Source organism: Stegodyphus dumicola, chromosome 8, assembly GCF_044657685.1.
Source record: "Stegodyphus dumicola isolate Sdum_Otavi_A_Nest chromosome 8, ASM4465768v1".
Taxonomy (NCBI): domain Eukaryota; kingdom Metazoa; phylum Arthropoda; class Arachnida; order Araneae; family Eresidae; genus Stegodyphus; species Stegodyphus dumicola.
The window spans coordinates 25,598,941-25,611,155 of NC_140775.1; the positions used below are offsets into that span (position 1 = coordinate 25,598,941).

General features: G+C 31.5%; 1 protein-coding gene across 1 annotated transcript; it reads right to left on the reverse strand.

Moving 5' to 3' along the window:
- Positions 1 to 322: 322 nt before the first annotated feature.
- Positions 323 to 9,831, reverse strand: LOC146995692 (insulin-like). The gene is made up of 3 exons (XM_085822918.1): positions 9,729 to 9,831; positions 3,515 to 3,698; positions 323 to 1,448 (listed from the first exon to the last, which is right to left on the reverse strand). The coding sequence occupies exons 1-3, from the start codon at positions 9,738 to 9,740 to the stop codon at positions 1,276 to 1,278; spliced, it is 369 nt and encodes a 122-aa protein (XP_085679044.1). The 5' UTR covers positions 9,741 to 9,831; the 3' UTR covers positions 323 to 1,275.
- Positions 9,832 to 12,215: the final 2,384 nt, after the last annotated feature.

Here is a 12,215-nt window from a genome sequence, read left to right on the forward strand (position 1 = left end):
AACAACAAAAACAACAACAACAAAAAAAAAAAAAGGATAGCAACTATTATTGTAAAGTGTAATTAGAGATCTCTTCTTTTTAATACGTTATCATTTTAGTTTTGTAATGGCCACGAGTTGTGGCTGGTAAAGCATATTTTAAGTTTTACCTTTGTCTTGTGTTTAATGTTAAGCTGTACCGCAAGCGATAAGTAATCAAGCATTGCATATAATTCTTATTGACAGCTATTAAATAATAGGCAGGACAAGTTACTTTAGATCTCAGAAGTTAAATGCTCTCGTCCATGTCTCACCTAAATACCGAAGAAAATACTCACAAACATTTAGATAACGAATAGTTTAATGAAAGCATGAAAAAATATCTACATATAGAATGTACATTAATTTAAATGTGAGAAATTGCCTCGAAACCATAAATCACATCGAATACATTCTCTTTATAACAGCACAAAAGTAAAGTCCTTTAAAAAAAGCACGATTTTTTTCCAGTCGAGAAAACAAGCTTTAACTGCTCAAATCTGTTTCAATTGATGAATACAATACTTTCCAGTTTTACATTAAATACCATAATCAGAATCGTAATGGTCAGTAGTTGGGCAGTATTCAAGAATAAATCAGATGGTTTAGAAAACAAATTTTATCGATAGTAAGGATGTTTTGAAAGTTTTAATTGTAAGAAAAATTCAAGAGGAAACGAAATATGTTTCTGAAATCGTGCTTTTCTAAACTTTCTCGAAGGCTTGCTTGAAATTAGCAAGAAAAAACACGATTGCAATAATAATACTATCTGCAATAATAATACTCTTTAGTACACAATATCTCTCATAAATATATAAATTTACATCCACGATTAATTATTCCGGATAGGAAATGAAAGTAATGCAGCTGTACCTGTGAAGATATTTTGAGTTGCTCGAATAGCATTTTCTGTCTAAAATTGAAGGCACATTGTAATGAAGCACCTTGATATAAAAAATTTGTGGTTATTAGCCAAAGAGGTAATTGTATTTATTACTCAGTGAGGTTTCCTAAAACTGTTTGCATACTTTAAATAATTCATATAACATGTAAGAAATTTGAAAAAAATTGTTTATATTTTATACCTTATGTCTAGCTAATAAATTGATTATTTTGTATTTAAATCAATTAAAAAAAGTTTGCGTTTCGATCCCAACCACTGAGCATTAGCTTGTCCATATAACATTCGACAACATATCCATTAGGCTATATATCATTTGATGGAGATTTATTTCCCTTGTCGATGACTGGGCTATCTTATCCGCAGTATGACAGGAGTTCTTGGATGGTACACGCTTTTCTGCAACATTCATCCACAATACCTCTGGTATTTCTAGGTACATTACTGATGCTGAAAAAGTCCAGTGCTGTCTGTGGCCTCACGAATGCATCGGATTCAGAGAAGGAATTTTCCCAACTGGGAATACTATCTGAAAGTATGAGAAACTATTAAGCATTCAGGTTAACAAAATAAGTTTTTTTTTTTTGAAATTTTTATCTGGAAGCAGGATATATTTAAGCAGAATTTACCAGTAATTTTGAAGTAGTTGCCTACAAGCGAAACATCGCAGAAAAAACCGACGTGGAGAAACCAACACAAGAGGAAATCATTGTTCTACAAAAAATCGCTGGAGGAAGCAAGAAGAAAACATCGCCCTTCTTAAACATCGAGACATAAAACATCGTCTTAGGAAATTAAGGAATTTTAATAAAACGTTGTCATATAATATATTGTGCGAAGAATTAAAGCACCTATAAATTATCGCATGATATTAACATCGCAAATAATTTGATAATTAATTAAATAATTTTAATATAACTATTTTCATGCATTATTACTCTTTCTTTTTCTGATCTTTTTTTAATATTATATTTTTCACGGAAAATATTAATACCAACTTTATAAAGGAGCTTAATGAACTCATGACCTTTAGTAGTTAATCACGTAAATTTAAAATTATGTTAACTGCTATGCGTACCTTTAATTTCTATATATTTTTTGGTTTTGAAAGCTTATGTTCCTCCTTGTTTTTTCAATAAAAAATGATTATATTGTTAAAAAGTAGGAAATATAGAGGTAAAGTTATTTCACATTTCTTCTTGCGCTTATAGATTATTATGAGAACATGCATCAAAATTTTAAAGACTAGAAGCACGTGTTTGGGATGTTACCATCAAGCGAGGTTTTCTGCATGTTTTATTTTAGAAAGCCATGTTTTGTGCGGCAATGTTTTAATGTTTTGAACCAACTTATTTTCTACCACGATATCTTATACTGCTATGTTTTAGAATTGCGGTGTTTTCTCCTTGCTTTCTTTCTTCACATGACGTTTTCTATACGCGTTGTTTTCTCTACGATGACTTCTTCATGTATGTTTCCAACGGAAACTAAGTAAATTAAGTAAATCTAATTTTTGAAATGCTTTGCGGAAACAATTTTATCTAACCTAAAATACTTTTTAAATTCCTGCTATTAGCTCACACTCTTCCTATCTCTTGTTCAAATTTTCAGTCGTTTATAAAATACTTTTTATTCATCCACTCAAGTTCAAATAAATATTTTCAAACTTGTAGTGGATGTCACTTGATGTAATACGGTTCTTTTTCACACATTAAATCAATTCTTACTTATATATACACGTTTATTGGAATTAAAGATACGATGTTTTTATTAAATATAGGTATTATAAGACTTACAAATAATGACCGTTTATTAGGTATTCTCACTTGTTGTAAAAATCTATTTTATAACAATTTATAAACAATAGTTCATGTGTGTGATAAATGGGATTGTAATATTTAAAAAAATAAGTGGCAACAGTAAGACAGAGTTCTAAAGTAAGTTCTGCAGTGTATGGAATTAAAGAATTGTAATTTTATAGAGTTGGATTAAGGTGATGTAATGTCCCATCATGTAGCGAAAATTCTCCCCATATTTCTATGTTAACGTTATAATAATATATGCTTAAAATGTAACCCTTTAAAATATCCCTTCCTCATTAAAATAAATAAATAACACTGTAGATTATACAGTAAGGTGAAGCATAGGTCACTTTGAGTTGTGTGAAATCATTAGATGGAATATTGATTGAAGAACTGGACTGCTTGAAACTCACTGGAAAGGTTCCTTGCAATAATGAGGCATTGCAAGAGATGGATAGAATGAGAAATTATAGAACTCCATCAGGTTCATAAATTAGAAACGAAAAATGTTAATAATGTTACTAAAAGTAACTACAATAAAATTTTTCTTTGTTGACCTAAGTAGGAATCGATTTGAAATTATTATTTTTTCTTTAGTATTACTTATTTGTTACAAACTTCTTCCGATGTAAGTTACATAAAAATGACTTTTATGCAAAATTATTTTCTTTCAAAATACAAGCTGCTACATTTATTAGAAAAATTGGCCTCCTTTCTACCAACATAATACGCTTAATTAGATAGATTCATGATTGCTTTTTAGAATGGTTTGTAAATAGAAAATACAGTTTACCTCCTGAATATACATAGTTTCGCTTCGGCGGATCGGGATAAATGTGATTGCAGACTACACCTAGGGCCTCGACCAACCTGCTTCCGCACAACCTTATGCTGCCTCTCTTTTGTATATTATGTTGATTTGGATATGAGTTTACCAGCATCACAGTGCAAGCCAAGGCTGCCCAGAGGAATGAGTACTGAAACGAAATTAAACTTATTAATAATCATTCGTTCATTTATAAAAACTATTTGACGTCAGTATTCATATTACGCAAGTCCAAGTTTTCCTACCTTCAGCCTTTTGCATGTGACAGCAAAAACTAACTTTTAAGGGAATTGTGCGTTCTGTGATAGGTATGTTTAGTGGGTGACTTATGTCATATTTAGAATTCATAAAGTATAATGAAGGAACTACAATACTATGTTTTGCGAATTATACATCAAAACAGCCACAGTGAAACATTTATGGTGAATTTACAACTGTCCAAATGGTTTTGCAGCCTTCTTCAGTGGTATGAATATTTGCTATGTATTGTTTTACCTCATTGGCAGAATGTTTGTTACCTTTCAGCATTTTTACATAAAGGTGTAATTGAAAAATTCTTGAATTTGTTGCGACAGAATAATTATAGTGTTCTGCCTGCTCTTTGTATTAAACTCAGCCACTACGAAAAGGTTAACAAATATGGCTGGTTAGCTTAAGCGACAAAGAGCATAAAAAGCATAAAAGCATTCCGCAATGCAAAGAGAGAATTTTTGAATGAAAATTGATCTCTTAAATTATTGTTATTAAAATAAAAACTATTTAACAAACAACGCATTACACAGAACTCAATAATTCATTAATCACGTATTCGCAGAATTAAAAGTTTTCAATTACTTAACATAGATACAAATCAAAATTTTTCTCAGACCTCCAAAACTTACTTTTATTATGTTCTGGAAGGTTTGAGGACACTTTTGAAGAAATTCTAAAGGAATTAACTGAAAGTTCTCTTTAATTTTTTGTTATTAATTATTTAAGTATATTTAAGCATTAAAATACTTATTATTAGAATCTCTCTCTCTGTATATGTATTTCTGGCTGTGGCAAGAAATTTGTATCGAGAACTGAAAAATAGGTTAGGTTAGGTTATTTGAGTAGGGCGAAACACAAAAAGGATATCTGCGTAAGCAGAGGGAATTCGCGAAGGACATTTTAAGAGAAAGTGCCTCATATTCACATTAGGCATTGGCAAAGAACCGGAACCAGCCATGCAGTCAACGGTTTGTTTAGGTTAAAACTTAGGACGAACTACCAGTACGCAGTGTTCTTAGCATACCGTTGTACTGCCAGTAAGAATTAGCAATTTCTACTGCTGTTGTTTACTGTGAGTTTTAGAAAAAGCAATAATTTCATCGTAGCTAACAGGATACAGGCGTAAGACTAGAATTTTAGTCTTAAAGAAGTCAATTTTTAAAGAATTATTCCATACCCACGTGCGTGCCTTCGTAGTGTAAGTGGTAGCACGTCAAGTTTACAATAGGAAAATTCAGAGTTGGAGTCCCGGCTTGGACATAGCTGAAGTTTTAGGTCTCCAACTCCAAGGGGGAAGGAACTATCAGTTGTGCAGTGCCGTACCACTAAAATATGGCAAATGACAGTTCGTCCCTACTTGTATTTTGATTAACTGGATTTCTTCCCTTTTCCCAGTCAGCCTTTAAGTGAGAAAGAGCATAAGGAGTTTATTGCATTTCTCTATGAGTGCTTTGTGGTATACGTGGTAGTATAGACGGGTAGTAAGCAAAAGATCTGCTATTTTTACCTGTCCGAAGGGAAAGAAGGCACTGAAAACTCTTTAAATTCTAATCATCGTTATCCTTTTTCGTTTACATATTGAAAAATTATTTTACATAATTGTGTTATGTTGATGGACATTTTCTCCCTTTTGTTCCTTTCACCTGTGCTTTCGCTTTTTATATTTTGTCTAGGAAAATATTTCATCATACTTTCCCACTTATTTAAGCATTAAAATGCCTTGATATATGATATTATCAATAATGAAAAGCACATTACCTTTTATCAAGCCGAAATAAACGGGTAAGTGAAACTGAATGCAATGACTCTAATTTCTCTTAAGCTGTTTTTCTACTTTTGTCTCTTACCGAAAACAGATATTTGCATAGATTAAAAAAGTTGTAGAAACATTAGGTTATTTCGAAACAGGACAGATGAAAAATGAGAAATGGACTTGCCGAAACTCGAACCACGGACCTCTCGAATACGCGTCGAGGGTGCTAACCACTACACCAAGAAGGCATGCTAAGAAGTCGGAAGAAATACCTTATAAAGTGAATCCTTATTTTTCGGAGGAAGTTATTGATACCGTTTAAATAAAAACATCTATCTCTGCGTCAAAGAGTTGCTGATAAGATGATGAATGTTAAAAGGTAACTGATTTAGTTTACTACAGTTTGTGAGTACTGCAGGAATACTTTTCCCATAGTTATTATTCGGACCCAGAGTACTCGTTATACACGTAAATATTCCAACCGTTTACGGAATTTAACCCGCTCATTATTATTGCCGTATTGTCTTTGCTGTTGACTTCAAGTAACTAGTTTCCAGTATATTTTTACAATGTGCTGACAATTGCATTTTATAGCGTTCTTGAGTTTATGCAGTATAGATATTGAGAAACTTAAGCAATACCAAACCAAACGAAAACAAAAATAACAATTATGAGAAAAGCTCTAAAGTTATAAATAGAATTTGAAACTTAAATTTCATTGAATCTTCATAATTTCAAATATTTATGGAATATTTCATAATTAAAAAATAAATTTCATTAAAATGAATAATGAAGTTTTCGAAAGTCAGCTTCTTTTTTGAAATAATTGTTTTTTTTAAATGAGAAAATAGACTATTATATCTCATCCTCATTCTTTTTAGTTCGGATCAACCTTAATTTTATGTTAATTTTAGGACAATTTCCAAATTTTAAAATTAATTCTAATTTCGTTAGCGTAAGATAAACTTGCATACTGTGCGTTTAATATAACAACGTTAATAAGTAGATTAGGTATTTTAAAAAGTGGAGGGAGTTTATTAATCTCTTCTTTGACAAAAAGATCATATAATAAGCATATAATAAAAATGAAGATGCATCTAAAATGAACTAGCATATTACGGTAACGACATATAGAAATATTTTCAGTTTTGAAATCTTAATGAGAAAAACTTATTTTTGTCTTCTTTTGTGCCAAAGCTGCATAATGAGATCCTGTAGTATATTTAGCTTTCAAGGACAGTTTTACATCAAGACGATCCTTAATAAACTAAATATTTTTTTCCAGTTGTTTATAATAGAAGCAATTATCAGTAAACTAATACGATCAGATTTTGGTCAGTTTGTTACATTTCTTTATACCATAGCAATTAGCTAAAATTTGGACTGATACTAGTATCTTCAAAATTGGGAAAAGGTGATCCCTCGGATAGAAATCGTGTCTTTTGCCATTTTTGGTCTCCAAAATTATAACAAAGAAATTTTCCAATGTTCGTTGTCGTTATCTTCAAATTTATCATTTCTGGAATTATTATTTCTTGACCTTTAGTTAGTTATTTGATATTCATCTCAATTAAAGAAATATTACTTTTAAAGTATATTAGTAAGTTGTAAGTAAAATTTACGGAGATACTTGTTTGTTTATTTGATTTTGTTATTTGTTATTTTTGATTATGTTTTTGATAAATTTGATTATTTTTTTATTTCCATTACTTCTTTCAATTTTTCGTTTTAAGTGCAAGTTTTTTATGTTACAAAAAAATGCTGGCGTACATTTTTATGTTACAAAAAAATGCTGGTTGTTTTCGAAACATTTCGGTTATTTCTCAGAATTTTGACTAACTTTGAATTACTCTTACTTGCATCACAGATAGGGCAATGAAAAGTTACAATGGTATTTATTCTTGAAATGCACAAAATATGAAATAAACAAATATGTGTTACGATTAAAATTTTTAATAGTTTGACACTTGAATAGAACAATAAAAGTGAATTTTGGATTCCAAATATGGTTTCAGTACTTCTGAAAAAACGCTCAAGATGGTGACATTCGAAGAATATGCATTCTGAAGTTTCTTGTAAGGACACCTGTTTGAACCTTTTATATGATAAGTGCGGGAGCATTTATAAAAAAATCCGAATTAATTATTTTTGCATAATAATTTATATATTTCGATTGTTGCTTACTTTATCATAAATAAAGGCTCTGGCATTTTAATTTTATTTAAATTCCTTGATTTAGTAGCGATCAGAATTACAAAACAGCTAAATTTGAAATTCAAAATAATTACTGGTTAATTGCTTAATGATATTATGAAAGATTGCATTTCTTCTTTCTCTTTGAAATAAAGGTTTAAGAAAATGAAATTTGGACAAAATTATCTATGGGGGAGAAAAAAGTCTGAAAGGTTTTAAATTATAATAGTCGCCTAAAAAGATTTGTAAAGGTTTTTTGTATTCTTGCTGAGCTCGTAGTCTTTCAGTCAGCTGTCGTACTCGCTCCCGCTAAACCAATTTTTTTTCTTTTGTCTTTTCTTCGCACTTACGTCAAACAATGCAACAGCAAAATCACAATATTTTAGAAGCAACATAGCAGCATATATTTGGAATTCCCGATGCAGTGTTAATTTTTGGCATACATTTTTTGTTTCTTTTTTAGTTTTTCCTAAGTTCATCATACCAATATTCAGCTGTGTCAGTAAGATTGTTTACAAAACTTCTTATCCCAGAAGGGCTATCAATTTTGTTTTGGCACTTTGTGTTGGTTCACTATAAATGTCGATTCACTTTTCAAATTGTTGCTAATATATATTACAGCCCTATGTTACATTTAAAGAAATTAAATAATGAAGAATCTGCATAAATGTATGTATGTTTCTCGTATTGTGATAAAACAATGGTTCCTAGAGCTATCAAATTCTGAATAACGTACGTCCCCACCCGAATATGGGAATCGGGAAACCTTAATTTGGAATTTGAAATAAATTTGTTTTATTACCTATTTCATATTTTGTAACACTTCAACGAATTTTTGGTTAACAAACTGAAGGATTTCAAAACGAGCAATGGTAACGTTGTACAGAAAAATCATTTTTATCTCCAGGGCGTGAGACTGCGTATCGGAAATTCAAAAGATATGCTCAATTTAAACCTATTTCGAGATATTGCTCTTGAACTGAATTTTATGGTTTAAGTGCGAAGAACTTGATATTTAATAAATAAAGATGGTACACACAAAACGTTAAAAAAAAAAAAAAAAAAAAGCCTCCAAATCATTTGACCACAGCGGCAAAATCTAAAATCTTATAAAAAGGAAGGTATAAATTTCTTTGTAATTTAAATTTTTATTTTACTTTATTTTTAATTCTTTCATTGAGAACGTAAAAACGTCTTTGCATTTACGCCGCATAAAACTCAGTTCAACAGCAAAATAATGACATGTTTAAAAACAGCATATTTTTAGAATTTCCGATAGATACTTTGGTGCACTAGAGATAAAAACTTTTTATTCCGTATAGTAACTGTTTGTTTTGATATCATTTAGTTTGTTAATAAAAAATTCATTAAAGTTTTACAAAATATGAAATAAGTAATAAAAAATATAAAGTCAGTCTATGAAAATATTTACATTTTTAATTAGACATATGTTGAATTAAATGCATTTTTATAGCTTAAATCAAACCGATTCAAAAGTAAGAGATGAATATTCTAATAACTGCATCTATTGCTTTCAATGAGCTTAGTTTGTTAATTCACGACAGACAGGTTCAGTTTAAAAGATAAATATCTTTCATTTTGCCGAATGGCAACAGACTCCAGTGAAAAGTGAAACGACTCACTTATAGTAATTCTACGCAAAATCGCACTTCGAGACTAACAATATTTTGGCGCTAAAAAATAACAGATTTATTAAATAGCGGGATTTTTTAATATTTAGTATCAGCCAATTTATTTAACATACTTTCATTAGTATATTAGATATTCGTAAAGAAAGCCATAAAATTAATGGTTAATAAGCACATTTTTAGCGGAATATTCTGAAGTAAAAAAAAAAAAAAAAAAGTCTACAAAATTTTTCACTAAACCGATTTAACTATCGTTGCTGTTCATCGCGAAGGACATAAAAAAGAGTTATAAAATCCTTTCAAATTTCCTAGGAAGATTCGAACAGTAACTTACCTTAAATGCCATCGAGATGTAGGTTTGAATGGTGAGTTGAAAGAGTTCTGCGAAAATGAGAACTAGATGGGACGCGGTTGGGAAGTTTAAGAGCAGAACGATCTTCGCGTGTTTTTTTACTCTGCCGAATGGGCAAACGGTAGCGCGGTCTATCATTCCAATTTCTTCTGAGAGGATGTAAAAACGGGGAGAGGGGGAAAAGCTCGCACGCTTGATATGTAGCACGTGTCTGCAAAGAATAAAATTGAAACTAAAACAACGAGCCATGTGGGGGTATCGACTATGAGGTGAGAAGGAGGCGACAAAATGTTTGTGATACTTTATGAAGGCGTGTTGGGCGGGGAAGGAGATAAAAAAAGAAATGGGAGAAAGAAAACGTGGCAGATAATTAGTGTAAAATTACATCTAGAGAAAGGAAAAAGGGGAGTGAGTAGAGTTTGCTCTTGCTCTGATCGATTGACTGAAAATCGCCCCTATTTGACATCTATCCCTTGTCCATATTAGAAGATAGTTTTATGCTGGGAAGATGGATTTCTCAGCCCGGTATTTTTTATTTTTTTTTATTTTTTAGATTTATTAATAAAATAACTAAAAATCATTATTAACCAGATATTTTAAATAGAAAACTGCTGTTTACAAAAAACTTAATTAGGCTAATCAATCAACCTTAAGTAATTTCGTTCAAACGGATTCTCCTTTCATTGTGGTAATTTAAATATACCCAATATTCATCTATTGTGATAACATTCTCCATTTTTGTTCGAATAATTGTTTCTCATTGAGAATTTTGCTGCGCGTTCTGCTTTCTGCGATGTATCGTGGGAAAAGATGATGCACATTACGTTTTTCCCTCTTTCAAGATTCAAATCAGCATTGATCACTTTCTTTACAGTTGACACTGAGCATTTTAATGATTATGCAGCTGCCCTTAGACTTCGTAGAATATATAGAATTTCTTTTAACATTAAGGCTATATAGTATTTCTCCCGCCTTCTTAGCACGCCTTCGTGTTATGGTGGTCAATACGCTCGACGCGTCTTCGAGATGTCCGTCTTTTGAGTCCCGGCAAGGGCATTGCTCATTTTTTTCTTCTCCACCATCAGGATTTGGCGATAGGCTCCCCTAAGCCCAAGTCGCCCTTTAAAAGGGGGAGTATATGAGGTATTTCACCCGCCTTCTTAGCATGCCTTCATAGGGGTCAGCATGCTCGACGTGTATTCGAGAGGTCCGTGGATCGAATCCCGGCGAGGGCATTGCTCACTTTTTACTTCTCCAGCATCGAAGTAATCTAATATCTCTACAAGGATTTTACCTTTGAAACATTCAAAACGTTCCGTTTTTTCTTTGGATATGTAACTTGAACAATTTTTTTCCTTGAAGCCGAACTTTGACGTTTCTTTCCTTTCTTATTGATAATATTATCTATCATTGCTTTAGTTACCGAAAAACTATGGCTTTCACAGTATTTTTTAAAATTACTTCGGAAAGAGAACATAGTCTTCCGTCCATTGCTTAATTAAAATTTATACCAGTCTAAAATCAATTCTGATCGTGTCCTTAATTAATACTGCTCGAGAAGGCCAGTAGTAATGTAAATACGCGATATTTTTAACTCAAAGGAAATGCATTTCGCAGCTAACAGCAGTTTACAGATTCGAATTGCAAGAAATGCTTATATAATATTCATTATTAAACAAAGCAATGTAAAACAAATCAAAATAAAAAAAAATGAGTACTTAGGAGCATTGTTTTTTTCAACTGCGTAAATACAGGGTGGTTATAATTAAAGTGACCCTATTCAGACCTCTCTAGAAGCTGCTCTACTTATTGAATATTGGTGAAATTTTGTATATCTGTTCTATGGACTATGAGGAAACGACTTCTGCAATAAAACATAATTCGACATGAGCCCTTTTCGCAATCCCTTTAAACGACGATATTCATGCAATGCAGCTAAGCTATTACTGCCGTTCTGATAAACCAGTTTTACCAGTAAAGCTCGATTTTTCTTCTATAAAGGCATGATTAACGATGAGAAAGGCACGCAGATTGATTTTCTGACTCTGACTGCAAGTCTCTTTATGGTATTGACTAATTTGCATAAGGCATTTTTGAAAAATGCCATCTGGGGAGAAACATTTGAACTATTTTTGTTGCAGAAATCTTTTCCTATAGTCCCTGTAACGTATATAAAAAGTTTCATCAAAATCCGATAGGCAGATCGGATTCTACAGGGGTTTGAAAAGGGTCACTTTAATTTTAATTACCCTGTACCTAAGTGTAGAATCTTAAGATTCCTCGGAATACCTTTAAAGAAATATAACACTGCGAAATTAAATCACAGTAAGAACTCTAAATGTATTAACAAATGTGTATTACGGTATTAATAATACCAAATACTACATCAGCAATGCTATATTGCTTCCTTGCATTAGGGGAACCCAAAGTAGATCCTAAAGCAGTGTTAGCTCAGAAGGGGTATTAATC